We start from the raw sequence: 17,568 nt of genomic DNA, 5'->3' as shown, positions 1-17,568 counted from the left end.
TAATTCAGGCTCTATGAAAGAAGGCCGGGAGTGTTTCCAAGAGGTGATAGAGACCTACGGTTGTCAGGCCAATCAAGAAACACTAGTTGCATGGTGGATCTTCTTGGCCGTTTTGAGCAACTATGTGCAGCTGAGAATCTTATTGGGAACATGCCAATGGAGCCTGATTCAAGTAATATGAAATTTTCTGCCCAATGCTAGGTTTGAGTTGGGAGTTTGGCACGGTATTGGTAAGTGGCAAAAGAGGATAACTTGAAGGAGAAGTGGTGTACCACTGTCTGGCTGAATCAAAAGGGTATCACAGGATCCAAGGGCCATTTTATGGCAGACAAAGAACTCATCTTCAGACAGTGTTGCATCTGAACCTTGAGGACAAGGTTCTCGTAAGGGGTCAGCAATGTTACGACCCTAGTTAAAGGTGGGGTTTATAAGAAGGGTAATTTTGAGAGAATATTGGGTTGGCATGTTCCTGTGGGAATTAGACGGTTAGCGAAGGTTAGCAAGGTCATTACAATAGGAGTCCTGGCATATAAATGTATCAGGGTGTGGCAATGAAAAGCAATGAAGAATATTGTTCCTTGTCTCCAACTCTCTCTCTTTCTCTGTTCTTCTTCCCCAACCCTCTGTTTCTTATAATCTGCTGCTCTTCCCTTCTGAGTTTCTTCAATTCTCTAGGCGCTCGATATGGGTTCATATCATTCAGTCTGCAATAGGAAGCTGGAAAATGAACTACAAAATAGCCAATGTCTATGGAGGAGCCAACCAAAGCTTCACCGTGTTCTCTTCGAATGTGTTTTGGACTCTGATCTGTTCTCTTCGTTCTTCATCTGAATCTTGTGATGCTCCTCCGCTGCGACTGTGGTGCTGCTGCATAGGTCCATGTGCATTGTTATAAGGAAGGCTTCTCATGGCTAGGATTGAACGGGAGTCTACGTAGGTTTAGCTGGGCCCTTTCTATGTATGACCATCGGCCTCTTGTGTTGCAGAACTAGTTTGCTATTATTGTTGCTCTCAGATAGTTGCTAGGCTTGATGCCTCTTACTTTGGCGTTGGGCCACTTGTGCTTGTGTATCGAGCTTGCTTTAATTGTTGCTCTTAGGTAGTTGCTTGGCTCAATGTCTCTTTGGTTGCTCGTTAGTTGAGGCCTCTGCCTCGCTCTACCTAGGCTTTGTCGCTTGTCTCTTGTATTTCCTTTTATTCTCTTTAGTAATGAATTATTTAATCATCCAAAAAAAAACCAAAAAAATAAAAAAACAAAAACCTACACCATGTAAAATCTATTTACTTGGCTCAACTTGTGTCCAATGGACATCCGAAAGCAAATACCTTACAAGCTATAATTCAAAACAATCAGAGAGAGAGAAACACAGGCATTTGTTTAGTCCATACCTGTACCAAAAAACTGGGTACTGTCACAAACCCTTGTCTATCAAGTTCCAATGAGGCTTCATACTGCTAGTAAGATAAAACACACAGAGATAGGGGAAAGGAGAAAAGGCAAAAATGGATAATTAATATAAGACCAAATGGGAGGAAAAATATGTGTGGCAGTGTGTAGTGTGTGTAAGAGTACTGGCAAACTGATGATGCTATATACATTAAAAAAAAGGGGGGGGGGGACTCTCTATCAGAAAAGGTTTGATGCGCTCAAGGAACAATAAACTGATAAACTTCAGGAAATATGAAGATACTGTATTCTCAGATTTCCTTTGTTAGGAACTCTTTTAAGGTACCTCACATACCATTCATTACCCAGTAAGTTACATCTCACTAACCAATGTATCATTCAAGTGAAAAGCCAACAGCGCACATCTACCTTTTGGAAAGTGGGATTCTTGGAGACCCTTGCAACATTGTTTTCATTTCCAAACAAACAGAGAACGGACAATGGCAGGGTGGGTTTTGATGCCTAAAGGCCATAAGATTCAGTGCTTCAGTCATTTATTGAAGTGTTTTGTGTTTGTTTACTTGACAATGACATAATTGGTAGTGAATGCACAATACTAAGTCTGAAGAGGGGAGTAACTTTACATGAATTTTTAGAGTACCACCAGCTTGTTGTAACCTTCTTGGGACTATAAAGACCCACAACTATAGTTGTCAAGGCATTGCCAGACAACAAAGGGGCCTAGGATCAACCATACTTTTGTCCAAATACAGCACTCTCTAGGGCATCTTGGCTCACCTTCCCATTAAATCTCATAGCCACTTCTATTAACACTTTGGCAAAATGATAACAATTTCTATAAATTACAAATACCTTTCTTGGAGGCATGAATTCTTGTTCTAAATTAGAGTCTTGTGAGTCAACATGATTGAGTTAAGATTTTCCAACTCATTGTACCTCGAAAGACTTTGTTGTGGCCATGGTTGTGTTTGATAGGCCTTAGTCTTCTTATTTTTGGGTTTGTTGATGTAATGGGCCTAATTTATAAACACATTCAGTGTGGTAAATGTCAGTTCACAGGATTAGCAGTTCAATTTGAGAGTTAGTCAGATAAAATAGTTAATAGCTATCTAGAATTCTGCTTTGAGTTTATTTACTTAGTTGAGTCTTTTAGAGTGATCAAGAATCCTTTTATAAATCATTTTCGAAAATTTTAGAAGGTCTATATATGTGTAATAGATGATTCAAGTAAAGAAAATGACCTTTTTCAAAGAGTTTTGGTGTTGTTGAACAATGAATACAGGATTGACTTTCCAAACCTGATTTTGCCTTCTCTTGTATTCTCTTTTATTATCTTCCATTCTCTTCTTATTTCATCTTCCTCCCAAAGGGATTGACCTCATTTCTCTTCCCTCCCCCATCCATCAATCTGGATTATTCCCTGAACAACGCAACAGAAGCCTTTTCTGACCATTAGAAATCCTGATTCCTTCATCTTCTTCTTTTCAAAACCCCAAAAGTTACTCTAGCTTGCCGTCAATTCAATTCTAGCAAGAACTCTGCCAATAAACATAATGTGGTACTGTATTTGAATGTTAAACAGTAGCCAAATAGGATCTTTTCACAGGAAGGAAATTCAAATTTGACAGACTTAAGAATGAGACAAAAATCAGATGTGAAGCAAAGCTGAAATCCAGAGTGCTATCTGATAGACCTCTCATAACTAAGGTGTACAAGCGTAAAATAAAGAGAAGAGAATACTATCACTTCCGGTGGCTGAAGAAGACAAAAACAATGAAGGGACAGCTGGCAACATTCTATTGGATAACAATCATTACTCTGCTCTCAGCAGTGCTGCAGAAGAGACAGGCCACGTGACAGGGGATGATTGGGAAGGCATGTAAGAGTTTGTTAGAACAATTAGGGTATGTAAGGAGAGGAACAAGCAGGAAGAGGGAGGGGGGAAAAAGAGAAGGAACAAGCGAGGCTTGTGGGAGAGGGAAGACCTCTCAGAGGAGCTCTGTTCTGTGGGAGTTATTCTGGTTATCTGTTGAGTCTTTTACCTTGTTATTTATATCAGTTTAAGTAGTAGATAGTAGAATCAACTTGTATTCCTAGTATTGTCAATTCAGATATTACCAAAGGAATACAGCTACTGTTCTTGGTTGTTCTATTTAAACTATACTGTTACTGTTAACCTTGAATTGCATTCAGCAACTAGAAGAGTATTTGGTTCAGTCCTTGGTATGGATTAATGAAGTTACAGCGAGGTTCTATCATCGTGGTATCAGAGCCCGTTAATCCCAGGGAATGGTAAAGAGTCGAATGGTGTCCAGAGTGGAGAATGTGGAGGCGAGTGTGAGGGACTTGCAGAACCAGCTCGTATTGATCGATTCAAAGTTGGACAGAGTCGAACAGGGTAATACAACATTTTTAAGTACGATGAGAGCAAACCTGTTAAAAGGAAAATCGCTGGAAGTCAAAGAAACATCGCCTGAAATCACCATAAACAGGGGCGAAAACACCGTGTTACCGGAACAACAGATTCCGACCTCTGTTGGTCGACGCGATTTCTTTCCCAGATATCTAGAGCTCCCCATCTTCAGTGGAGATGACCCACACGGGTGGACAGCTCGGGCAGAGAGGTATTTTATGCTCCAAGGATTAACGGAAGCAGAGAGGTTACAGGCCGCCCTGATTTGTTTTGAGGGATCGGCGTTAGGCTGGGTACAGTTTCGCGAACTCCAGAATCCTTTTCAGTCATGGGCAGAGTTGAAGCAAGAGCTGAGGAAGAGATTCGGATCAACGCAAGCTAAGTCACCACTCGAAGCGATTATGGAACTCCGGCAGGATAACACCGTCATCGAATATCGTAGCAAGTACGAAGCTCTTGTCGCCGCTGCCGGCGTTAAAGAGGATGAATGGTTGCAGGGAGCTTTTCTATCGGGGTTAAAAGCAGAGACTAGGGCAGAATTAAGGTTATTCCAACCTAATGGGTTGGCCCAAATTATGGACCTAGCCCAGTCAATTGAAGCCAGAAACCAAGCCACTTGTGGGCCTAAAGCTTTAACAGTGGCCCAACCCAGTTCTAATTTGATACAGCCCATCAGTAACCTGATACAGCCTGCGGCCCAACGATCCATTGGAGTAAACCGAGTGAACCAATCAACTGCACGATCCATTCCAGTGGGTTCAACGAACCACACAAGTTCCGGTTCAAACACAGCCACTCGACCAACCGTAGGGCAGGCCAACTCGAAACCATCGTCTTCCTCAGCGAGTGCTTCTGCAACCCCTGCAACTGGCAGCAGCAACAGATCCAAATGGTTAACACCAGAGGAAATGAAAGTGAAAATGGACAAGGGGCTTTGTTTTAGATGCGACGGTCCATACTCTAGAGGCCACCAATGTCCAATGAAGCAGTTGCGAGTGATGTTATTCCATGAGGGAGAGGCCAGTATCGAAACGGAGGACATCGTCGTAGCCGTCCCTGAGGGTGACGATACTCTTGGTGAACCAGCGACTGAAGCGGAACTCTCACACAACTTGTTGGCTGGTTTCGACTCTCCTCGCACTATAAAACTACATGGGCACATAAACGATACATCAGTGGTGTTGCTCGTCGATTGTGGAGCAACCCATAACTTCATCTCACGTACCATGGCAGAGAGACTCGGCTTGAAGATTGAAGGCGAGAAGCATTTTTATGTAACATTAGGCGACGGCAATAATGCTCGGGGGCAAGGGATCTCTCACGATGTGCCTATTGTCATCAACGGAGTAACATTTGTACAAGAGTTACTACCCTTCGAATTGGGTGGCGTTGATGTCATATTGGGAGTAGAATGGCTATCGGTATTGGGTGATGTACAGAGTAATTGGAAGCTCCAAACCATGAAGTTCATGTGGGAGAATAAACCAGTACAACTGAAAGGGGACCCTGCCTTGCTTAGACAGGAAACAACCTTGCAACAGCTATGGAAGACAGTTCAGAAAGAGGGCGATGGATTTTGGCTAAAACCGATGTCAATAGATAACCAAAATAGTGCAGATGTTAGTAAAGCAGATACAAGAGATGCTGGAGGACTTTGAGCCACTGTTTGCGAAACCCAGAGGGCTACCACCATGCCGATCCTATGACCACTCAATACGTATGCCCAACGGCAGCAACCCACCAAATCTCAGGCCATACAGGTACCCCCATTCACAGAAGGATGAAGTTGAGAGGTTAGTCAAAGAAATGTTAGCTGCTGGGTTAATACGAACAAGTGTCAGTCCTTATTCGAGCCCAGTGTTGTTAATGCAAAAGAAAGATGGTGGCTGGAGATTTTGTGTGGATTACCGAGCACTTAACAAGTTAACAATCCCCGATAAATTTCCGATACAAGCAATAGATGAATTGTTGGATGAACTAGGTGGCGCCAAAGTGTTTAGTAAGCTCGACCTCAAGTCAGGGTACCATCAAATCAGGATTACCGAAGGAGACGAAGAGAAGACAGCATTTTGAACTCATGACGGACATTACGAATTCCTCGTGATGCCTTTTGGGTTATCAAATGCCCCAGCCACTTTCCAAGCTCTCATGAACGAGGTATTTCGAGAACATTTGAGGAAATTTGTGCTAGTATTTTTTGATGATATCTTGGTGTACAGCAGGACTTTCGAAGACCATTTGAGTCACTTACAAGTTGTCTTAGGTCTCCTAACTCAACATTGCTTGGTGGTAAACAAGAAGAAGTACTCATTTGCGGTCACCAAGTTAGACTACTTGGGGCACATCATCTCTTCTGAAGGGGTAGAGGCAGATCCACAAAAGATACTTTGCATGATGGAGTGGCCACTACCAAAGAATATCCGAGCTCTTAGAGGGTTCCTTGGCCTCACCGGATATTACTGATGATTTGTTCGGGATTATGGGAAAATTGCAACACCTCTCACCAATTTGTTGAAGAAAGAGGCTTTCCAATGGGATGATTTAGCCACACAAGCATTTGAAGCTTTAAAGGCAGCAATGACCATTGTACCTGTACTTGCTATGCCTGATTTTACGAAGGAATTTGTAGTGGAGACTGATGCTTCGGGAGTGGGACTAGGAGCTGTCCTTATGCAAGAAGGACATCCCATCGCTTTTTGGAGTAAGGCACTATCCCAGCGAGCTCGTGCCAAGAAGACAAAAACAATGAAGGGACAGCTGGCGACATTCTATTGGATAACAATCATTACTCTGCTCTCAGCAGTGCTGCAGAAGAGACAGGCCACGTGACAGGGGATGATTGGGAAGGCATGTAAGAGTTTGTTAGAACAATTAGGGTATGTAAGGAGAGGAACAAGCAGGAAGAGGGAGGGGGGAAAAAGAGAAGGAACAAGCGAGGCTTGTGGGAGAGGGAAGACCTCTCAGAGGAGCTCTGTTCTGTGGGAGTTATTCTGGTTATCTGTTGAGTCTTTTACCTTGTTATTTATATCAGTTTAAGTAGTAGATAGTAGAATCAACTTGTATTCCTAGTATTGTCAATTCAGATATTACCAAAGGAATACAGCTACTGTTCTTGGTTGTTCTATTTAAACTATACTGTTACTGTTAACCTTGAATTGCATTCAGCAACTAGAAGAGTATTTGGTTCAGTCCTTGGTATGGATTAATGAAGTTACAGCAAGGTTCTATCACTATCACAACGATAACTCTAGGATAACAGCAGAACAATGGGGACAGATTTCTACTTCAAGGTAAGGTAGTAACTAGCTTATTGCTAGATGGATAAGTGAGGGAATGATAGAGTAGAAATGAGAGAACAACAATGACAGCAAAATAACATCCGAGCTTCACACCTTCACACCGCAAGGTGGATCGATTGGATTGAAGACCAACCTACCTTGAACAAACACAAGGTTTCTCCAAAGAGAAGTATAGCTAACAAAAGCAATTTTGATTTCAAATGATGAGTGTGTGATCCACCCTCTTACATAAGTCCTTTTATATAGCCATTCTAAAGAGACATAAACGTTAAATGCACCATCCAACCACTAGCTAACACTTATCTATTGATGTCTCAACTACTACCTAACTCTTGACAAAGCAAAACTCCTTTTGACAAGAGTTCCTTGTTTCTAAATTATAGCCCCATTTATTGACTTTGAAGAAACTCCGCCAGTGTTTTGCTGTCGGCCCCAAGCCCGGGTAAAGGAGGAGGGTTGGTGCGTCAAGTCAGCAGCCGGCACAAGAAAAAATCTAGCCAAACCTTTTTTCATGGATTCGACCTTATATGCAAAGCTATGCTAGGTCGTTCCCCGACAAAAGAAGCGACGCGCTACACTATGGCCCGGGTGTAGTGATAAGTGGGCAAGGGTTAGCTAGGGCGTCTCCTGTAAGCTACACGTCGCATCAGCACCAGGATGCGGTGATAAGTAGGCAAGGGTTCCAGCGCCGTGGACGAGTGCAGGTAAAGAAGCTAGTCCATAAGCGTAGGATTAGATTGGCATCTTGGAACATAGGATCTCTAACTAGTAAGAGCTTAGAATTGATAGATGTTATGAGGAGAAGAAGGTTTAATGTAGCTTGCATTCAGGAGACTAGATGGAGGGGTAAAAAAGCCAAAGAGTTGGATGACTTTAAACTTTGGTATACTGGGGATAAAACAAATAAAAATGTAGTGGGTATAATAGCGGATAAAGATTTAAAAAATGATGTGGTGGATGTTAAAAGAGTGGGTGATAGGATTATTGCTATCAAGCTTGTAATGGAGAAAGAGTTCGTAAATATAATTTGTGCAAATGCACCTCAAGTAGGACTAGATGAAAGTCTAAAGCTAGAATTTTGGGAAAATATGGGTGGATTAATGCAAGGAATTCGTCAAGGAGAAAAGATTATCATGGGAGGTGATTTAAATGGACATATTGGAAAAGATCAAAGAGGATATGAGAGTGTTCATGGAGGATATGGTTTTGGAGAAAGGAATGAGGAGGCGATTTCAATTTTGGATTTTGCTACTGCTTTTGATCTATCTATTATAAATACTTACTTCAAAAAGAGAGATGAACATTTAATTACTTTCAAAAGTGGACAGCATAGAAGCCAAATAGATTTCTTCCTAACTAGAAGGACTAATAGATTGTTGTGCAAGGATTGCAAGGTGATACCGGGGGAAAGCTTAACTGCACGACATAGATTTGTGGTCTTGGATATGTGCTTAGTCCCAAGAACACATAAAAGGTCCAAGGTAAACTATCCCAGAATAAGATGGTGGAATTTGAAAGGAGAGTACTCTAAATCCTTCGTTAATGAAGTAGTCAAACAAGGAAAATGGGATTTTAAAGGGGATACCAATGCAATATGGAATGAGATGGCTATGTGTATTAAGAAGGTGGCTAAAGATGTTCTAGGTGAATCAAAAGGAAAGATCCATTCTTATAGAGAGACGTGGTGGTAGGATAGTGAGGTTCAAGCTGCCATTAGGAATAAAAAAAGCTAGTTTTAAAACATGGCAAAGAACTAAGGATGTTGAGGATCTTCAAAGGTATAGGTTAGATATAAATGAAGCTAAGAAAATTGCGGGAAAAGCAAGGGAAATGAAGTATGAAGAGTTATACAATAAGTTGGGCACAAAGGAAGGGGGAAAATCTATTTATAAGATAGCTAAGATGAGGGATAGGAAGAGTAGAGATCTTGACCATGTTAGATGTATTAAAAATGGAGATGGTAAAGTATTAGTTTGTGAGGAGGATATTAAGAAAAGATGGGAAACCTATTTCTCTAGTTTACTAAATGAGCATTCTTCAAGCACTTATGTTTCGGACGATTACACTTTTCACCAAGGCATCAGTGTCCGAACTTATATACGTAGAATTTCGATGTCCGAAGTAAAAGAAGCTTTAAGGAGGATGAAACTCGGCAAGACACAAGGTCCTGATGAAATCCCAATTGAAGTATGGAAAAACTTAGGAACCCATAGACTAGTTTGGTTGACTAAGTTGTTTAATAAGATTATGAGCACAGGGAAAATGCCAGATGATTGGAGGAGAAGTGTTGTGGTTCCAATTTACAAAAATAAAGGAGATATTCAAAGTTGTAATAACTATAGATGCATTAAATTGATGACATACGATGAAATTATGGGAGAGAATAATTAAAACCCGTTTGAGACACTTAACTACAGTTACGGAGAACCAATTTGGGTTTATGCCGGGAAGATCTACAACGGAGGCTATTTACTTAATTAGGAGACTTATGGAAAGGTATAGAGAATGTAGGAAAGACCTTCATATGGTATTTATTGACCTAGAAAAAGCTTATGATAGAGTCCCTAGAGCATTAATTTGGCAAGTACTAGAGAAAAGAAGTGTTGCAAGTAAATATGTAGATATAGTTAAGAATATGTATGATGGTTCGGTGACTAGTGTTAGAACAGTGGGGGGACAAAGTAATAAATTCCCGATAACAGTTGGGCTACATCAAGGGTCAACTTTAAGCCCATATCTATTTGCACTGGTAATGGATGAATTAACCACAAACATTCAAGATGAGGTCCCCTGCTGTATGCTTTTTGCAGATGATATTGTGTTGATTGATGAGACCCAAGTGGGGATTAATACCAAATTAGAATCATGGAAAGTAGCTTTGGAATCAAAAGGCTTTAAACTTAGTAGATCGAAGACAGAATATCTAGTTTGTAACTTTAGTCATGATCGGGCAGATGATGAAGTGGTGATACTTGACGATAAAGAGATTCCTCAAAGTGATTGTTTTAGGTACCTAGGTTCAATCATAAGTAAAAGAGGTGATTTAGAGGATGAGGTTTCCCAAAGAATTAAAATAGGGTGGATGAAGTGGAGAGGTGCGTCCGGGGTCTTATGTGATCGGCGTATTCCATTAAAGCTTAAAGGAAAATTTTATAGGACCGTTGTTCGACCAGCTATGATGTACGGTGCAGAGTGTTGGGCTGTTAAAAAGAATCATATAGATAAACTCAGTGTAGCAGAAATGAGGATGCTAAGATGGATGAGTGGCAAAACTAGGATGGATAAGATAAGAAACGATCATATTAGAGTTGGACTGGGAGTTGCTCCCATAAGTGATAAGCTTAGAGAAAGTTGTTTGAGGTGGCACGGCCACATTCAACGGAGACCTATAAATGCTCCTGTTCGGAGAAGTGATATAATCCATATTGAAGGAACTAGAAGAGCTAGGGGTAGACCTAAGATAACCTTAGGAGAAGTGGTGAGAAAGGATATGTATAGCTTAGGCCTTGTATCTAGCATGGCCTCGAACAGAACTGATTGGAGGGCAAGAATCCATGTAGCCGACCCCATTTAGTTGGGACAAGGCTTATTGTTGTCGTTGTTGTTGTTATTGACTTTGAAGAAAATCCCAAGGACCAGACTTAGGCTCAGGTCTAGCCCATGAAAGTCATAACATATGGGCTGACTGTAATGCACTAAAACAGTCCTAGACCATGAAAGTCATGGGCTGATTTGGGGTCATATCCTTAGGCCTATGGTGTGCCTAATCCATTGGGCTTTTTCTTTCTTGTATATGTCTTCAATTCACAACTAGGCAGCAACTATATCTTCAATCACAAAGCATCCCTAAATGACTCAAGGTGGAGGGCAGCAACTAGATCTTGAAGGATCAACAATAGTGCTGCTCTTATGATTCCTTGAATGAGGCAAGGTGGAGGGCAACAACAATAGAAACACACAGACTGTACCTTGATCAGAACTTTAACTTTGATGCCATGTAATAGTCAATAGGTGTTAATGTTTGGTGTCTAATATGATCACCAAGCCACTTTATTTATAATAAAAGAGATGAAAGAAACTTACAGCATTGCCCCCCTCATAGCTCGATTCCAACCATGAGGGTTAAAACCCAACAATACCTTAACGGAATTGATGTAGCCTCAATTGAATGAGGACCTCTTAACCAAGATCTTGTCAAAACCAACCTAAATAATCAAAGAAAAGGGCTTTTCCAATTTCGGTTATAGGCTCTATTAGGTGAAAATAGGGAATACCCCAAATGGGCTCTTCGGATGTATGATTGCATTGAGAATCCAATGGTATGGTTGCAAAGGAGTTAATCTTATGATCTAAAGCCAAACCAAGCTGTCAACAAAAGTTCTAATTTATTGGACCTTAGAGATTTTGGTGAAATCTTCTAGAAAAACGGAATTGGGGTCTATCAAAATGAGCTGACACTTGGACGGACGAATATAGGTACTATTATAGCAGAATGATCCTCTAAGTTGTGAGGTTCCAATGGGTAAATTGGACTAAACCTAAATTTTTGGTTTCTAGGGATTGGGGAGTATGAAAATTTCAAGAAAATTATTAAATCTTGAAATTGGCTGAGCACGAAGGGGTCAAACTAGGAACCAAACCTAAGGGCTTATGGGGGCATTCTATGGTTTAATCTTCAACCAGAATGATGGATTCAAGAGTTATAAGGTTTCTTTTTTCTGAAGGGAAAGAAAGCTTAGGCCAGTGGTCCTGGACTTGAAACAATGCCAATTAAGGGGGAGGAAGGGAGGGTGGGGGCTGCAATCTACTAAACTTGATGTAAACCAGTGGGGAAGTGCTTATGGAGATGGCGAGCTGAATCCACAACCTAAATCAGATCTTGAACTTTAACCACCAAGATCATAACCATGTAGAACTTGAAACACCTAGACTTCCGGGGCCGGACTTCCAATACCTCTCCCAATGTAGTCCTGGAGTTCCACAAAGGGAATAAAACACTCAAGCCAAAGCTGAATCGCATAAACTCTCCAATCTGTCCTTATTCTTCCCTAAAGAGGTTATAAATAAACTTTTAAAGCAAAATTGAATACATTAAGGACTTGGAAGTCCAAATACAAAAAGGAAACTACTTCTCCCAACCAAAACCACAGAAGACTCAAAAACTGAAATTAAAAGAGAATTAGAAGACTGAAAGGACAACTATGCCCAACTTAAAGTTGCACAGAATTACATGTTTGCCACTGCCAAATGAAAATTAGAACATAAGGAGAAAAAAAACGATGGGAATATTTCCCCACTAGTACCAGTGCTGGGTAGCAGGCAGCAAGCTCCAATAGCTGGACAGCAGCCTCTAGGTGCTGTATAGCAGGCATAGGAGTATTTTGGTGCTGGTCCCGCATCCGAACTACATAATCCAACAGCAGGCTTACACCGTAAGACATCAGTCCCAGAAAGAAGTTTAAGCACATACTTTCTTTGAGACAACTTGACGTCACGCTTGGTTGGGAAATTATGCAACAATTTTTTCTGAGAACTTTACAAGATAAGTAGATCACACATATTCAGTGATCTGCTTAACAATAGCAATAGCCGCACCACATCCGAACACTCTGGTTCCTAGGTTCAAATAGTCACTAGTCAAAGTGATTAAACAGGATATCCGCTTGAACAGATGACAGCTTTCTGTGAAGTATTGATCTCAGATCGGTATATTAGATGTGGAGCAGTCAATGGTCCAGTGATGCAGGAAATACTAGAGTAAAGTAGCTAAAGTAATTTTTCAGCATTTTTTTTTCCTTCCTTCTGTGGGTTTTTTTTTTCTTTTTTCTTTTTTCTTCTTTTTTTTTTTTTTTTTTTTTTGGGGGGGGGGGGGGGGGGGGGGAAGGAGGGAATGGGTAGGGTGGTTGACATTCATCATAAGCAGGCTTTATTATAAAGGATGGCAGCTCTACGAAGATAATTCCCTAATATGACTTGTAAGTTAATGCAAAAGCATTAGTTGCATACCTTGTCAAAAGCTTGATAACATTCTTTTGAAGGTGTCCCAACAAATGGAATATTTCCTTTCTCCAATAGCTCCTTGAAATCCCAGAGTTTACATAAAGACAATCCAAATTTCATTTAGTTAAGAAAATTCCAAATTCTAGACTATCTGCAAAAACGTCTTCGGTTCTAAGTCAAACCTGGATGCCACCATCTTCACCAAAACGACCATGTATAACTGGAAATACTATATCAACAGAGGCAGTAAGGTGTTCTGCAAAGGCAGACAAAGACTGGAAACCCTGGGCAAGACTGCAAATTGGATAAAGTAAGCCACATAAAACAAGTATGTTATAAAAGACAACATAACAGATGCTTTTAGCCCGACAGGTACCTTTCAAGTTTGAAGTCAAAATCTGCTGGAGTGTTTGAGTACACCTGCAGATGTGGGATAAAAGAAGACAAAATTCATATCAAGAGAATTTAAGATAGCACTCAAAATCAAATTTTACAATTCAAAGATTTTGTTATTTTTATATATTATTTCTAGGTCTATTTCAAACCTAAGCTTTACAACCAAACTGGGAAGCAAACTACTGAAATTGATATGAAATATATTGCATACCACTGAGGGTAATAAAGCTTTTTTAGCAAACTGCTGCAGCAAGTAATGCTGCAATGGGACTGACTGCAACGAAATATTTTCAGGAACTGTAATAGATACTTGGCTCTAGGAGATGCTGATATCACACTTATTAGTTAGAATGTATGCTCCTTTTAATGGGAAATTTTTCTTTAGGTGACAAAGGAAAAGGATAAGAAACGGGATGGAAAGAAGATCAATATACCATTATGGCTTGACTGGGGCTACAGCTAAAAAGAGAAAAAAGCACAATTAGTTGGCTCATTGTTTATACCTTCAGGCATTAAGAAACCTCAGAACCATGCCCTAAACACTAACTATATCTCTAGTATCAATTATAGAGTTTGAAATAAGGAGAACCTAAAAGTTGATACAGTATAGGCAATATAGCCACTCGAATCAGAAAGAGGAAATCATATGTTTTTAATCAGAGTTAATGATGACACTGGGTTCTTCATTCAGAATTAAGCTATTACTAAGACTATTAGAGTTGTGGACAGTTAGTCTGCCAATGAACTAGAATGCATGCTTTACCAGGAGCAATTGTTGGCAGACACTCAGAATCTTTAACTGGTCATGTCAAGAAATCCCACAAGAAAGAAATAATTAAAAAATTAAAAAAAAAAAAGTTCATCTGAATATTGTCTAAATTTGCTAGCCCACAGAAACTGTGTGATTCTATTTAGTTCCATGCCCTGTTTCATCCAATTAAAAAGTTAAGGTTAAGATCTTCAACTTGTCTTGTCTAGAAATCCTACAATAAGCAATTATTTGAAGATCATCAAGCCCCATTTGATAGTGCTGCTCTAATAACATGTTAATGAATCTTAATTAGGATCAGTCATTGAGCATCCACATTCTGATGAAATATAGAGCAATGCAATATCCTGAATCATGATGAACTAACCTGAGCTGACGATATAGCATAAGCATTAAGATTGCGATCGATGTAATAGCAGCTTACATGCAGATCATTTTCCTGGTGCAGAATAAACACGTGAGTTGGTAGTCTACCGAATGAAAACCAACCAAAATGGGAATGAAAAAGAATGATCAGTAGGAAAGTTTATTAGGTTCCATCATAAAGGGAAGTACCCTAAATTTTGATAAGAAAAGGGAAACTTCTTAAACCATGATTGTGTACCTACTAACTAGCTCAAAATATTATTGAATATGTAAAATTTTAAGTGGATTCCTTAATTTCGCAGTCAAGTCCAAGGAATTTGATCTGAAAAATGAAAAATGGTTATCTACCAAGTAGCTACTTGTTTGGAGTCAAAATTCAGTGGACGTGTATCTACATCATTACTAATTTTCTGTTAGGACGTGTATCTACATCATTACTAATTTTCTGTTATCTAGTGTCTCAATGTACCATTAACAGTTGTCTGAATATTGTTTGTAAAAGTTTAATATCTATGACTTGTTTGTTTGAAGTTGAACAACACAAACAATTCAAATAACAAGGTGAACACATCCAATTATCCAAAGTGCAAAGAAGTTCTCATGCCAATCATCTTGTCCATGGAGCAATAAAATAATGAGCCTGTGGCAACCCTTTTCACTAATTTACAACCAAGATACAAATGCTAGTTCCATAGCACCTTGACCAGTTCGCCCTGGGAGCTTACACGCACTTGACTACTCCTCAGGGGGTAGCTGCTACATACATAGGGCGGGGCTTTGCCCCTAGCCCGAGGAGTTAAACTCTGACCTCCTACTTGGAAGCGTTGGTCCTTAGCCAAGTGAGCAACCCCTCTGCCCCGAGGGGATTTTAGAAAGTTTTGGTGTTTGTTATCTTGTAAAGGATTAGAAATTTCTTCCTTTTTAATCTAATTTTAACTCCATTTCACTCCTTATGATGTATTCATATAATCCGCAACTCTGCAATCCACTCGGTATTCATTTTAAACACCTAAATTAACTAGAACTACAACCTAAAGCTGAATTGATACGCAAGTTAAGTGGGCTTTGACTAGCAGAAAAATTACCTGTATGTGATCAAGAACTGATCTCACAGAATTCAGCGAAATGCCACGCTCAGCAGACGGACCACCGCAGATTAGACCAACTCGGAGAACCCTTCCTTTCTCCTTTCCTTTTTCCTCCACAATTTGACCTTCGACAACTTCTACAGAAGCACGAGGAACACCGACTCGACGAGAGCATCGCCTGTGCGATAAATTATCCAATACAAGTTTCGAATCAAATGGATTGTGATATACAACGCAGTTGACTAATTGGACAGAGGCGTCTCTCTTTCCCCGAAACAAAGTGGAGTTAGAACTGTAAGCAAAGGAAGGTCGTGAGAGAGACGCCATTGAAGAGCTGCTTCTGACGAATTGGAACTGTTGATGAGTCAGAGAGACATCAAAAGGCGATACTGAAGAAACTCAACCGACTAAATTAAGCACCAATCAAGCCTTTTTTGAGGTGGGTAAGAGTGTAAGACACTATCCATGCATCTTTAGGAGGAAAAACAAAATAGGAAAGAGACATTCCCTTACACAGAAAGCTGAGAGAGAATGTATCAATCAGTTCATGCTCCAATGTGGCATGGGAAACTGAAAATGGATGACATTTTGAAAATGTAAAGGCAATGCTGGAATCGAATCGAATCTCGGCGAACGTTAGGAAATTAAACATTTAAATAATTCGATGCTTTTTTTTTTCTTTTCTTTTTTTTGTCAAATAATTCGTTGCTGTTAGACCCATGACGTGAATGCCAATGTCAAAGTCAGGCCAATGGATGCTTAGATTCTTGCAATGAATGCCCGATGAATTATTAATTTAATCCAGTTAGGACTTAGGAAGCTCCACTTACGATTAAAAATAAAACAGTGTAGTTAGGACTTAGGAGTTAGGAACACTTTCTTGTCAAATAAAACAATGTACTCTCACCAACTAGGCCGTGGGGTTGGTCTAAGTGGTGAGTAGTTTGGTCACCTTAAGCAAGGTTTCGGTGTTAAAACCTTGTAGATGCGAAAAATCCCTATTGGGAGACTCGCCCACCATATCTGGGTCGCACACCGGATTAGTCAGGGCAAAGCCTTAAATACCGGAGTTGGCAAACCAAAAAAAAAAGAACAATGTACTCTTTTAAAGCTTTCCCACAGTACAATAATAACGAAACCAACACGTAAATATTAAAAAAATCAACGATGGGCATCTCAGTAGGTCTTATATGGATCTCACTCTATATTGTGTGATTCAAAAACGTGAAGAGAGCATATTATTCTCCCTTGAAGGCTGATCTAGGCTCAAAACAATCACATATAATATTATCTAAGGACTAAGATAAATTATATATTTTACAATTTACTGGGTATTCATTTGGAGAGTCCATCCAAGGAAAGGATCTAAATCCGTCTCAAACCTTTATTTGTTGGTTTTTGCATGGTTCTTCGATCGTGATATGTGACTTTTTTACATATGTAGTAACTATGATTTTAAAGGTGGAAAAGATCCCAAATTAATAAAATACCACATATTGTAATTCAAAAACTACACAGAAGATCAAAGATTCCCTTTTCTAGATAGATGATGCTAGATGAATATTTTTTTCCAAAGAACCAGCTAATTCTTTCCAAAACTATTTGCGATCCACCAATCCTTCATTTTTTTTTCTTTTTTTAATCAATTTTTTCTTAAGCTAAGTAATAAGCATGTAATCTGCAAATGAAATTTAGCTTTTGTTAGAAGAGATAATAAATACCTACAGGGGATAGGTGTAAGTTATTTTTATTTCTTATTTTTTTAAATAGAAATCATTTGATTCTTTCCAAAAACCATTTTATCAATCCATCATAAAACTAATCCTTTT

The 17,568-nt window shown here is 39.7% G+C and overlaps 1 protein-coding gene across 2 annotated transcripts in view; it reads right to left on the bottom strand.

Moving 5' to 3' along the window:
• Positions 1–16,404, bottom strand: part of LOC149022447 (D-alanine-D-alanine ligase family) — a 126,281-nt gene extending 109,877 nt beyond the window's left edge. Inside the window, exons 1-6 of one of the 2 annotated variants that reach the window (XM_089150545.1) lie at positions 15,737–16,404; positions 14,653–14,724; positions 13,497–13,540; positions 13,303–13,414; positions 13,127–13,198; positions 1,390–1,452 (exon numbers count right to left, since the gene is read on the bottom strand). In XM_089150545.1, coding sequence (XP_089006671.1) covers positions 1,390–1,452; positions 13,127–13,198; positions 13,303–13,414; positions 13,497–13,540; positions 14,653–14,724; positions 15,737–16,066 — 693 coding nt within the window. In that variant the 5' untranslated portion in view covers positions 16,067–16,404. Of the gene's footprint in view, positions 1–1,389; positions 1,453–12,423; positions 12,525–13,126; positions 13,199–13,302; positions 13,415–13,496; positions 13,541–14,652; positions 14,725–15,736 lie in introns of those variants that run through there. The other variant, XM_089150546.1, reaches the window with a different exon arrangement.
• Positions 16,405–17,568: the final 1,164 nt, after the last annotated feature.

The sequence above is a fragment of the Hakea prostrata genome, chromosome 3 (genome assembly GCF_041222555.1).
Source record: "Hakea prostrata isolate BN-2017 chromosome 3, UWA_Hpros_2, whole genome shotgun sequence".
Lineage (NCBI taxonomy): Eukaryota > Viridiplantae > Streptophyta > Magnoliopsida > Proteales > Proteaceae > Hakea > Hakea prostrata.
The sequence above is the reverse complement of the archived record's forward strand: the minus strand, read 5'-3'. Positions and strand labels throughout refer to the sequence as shown.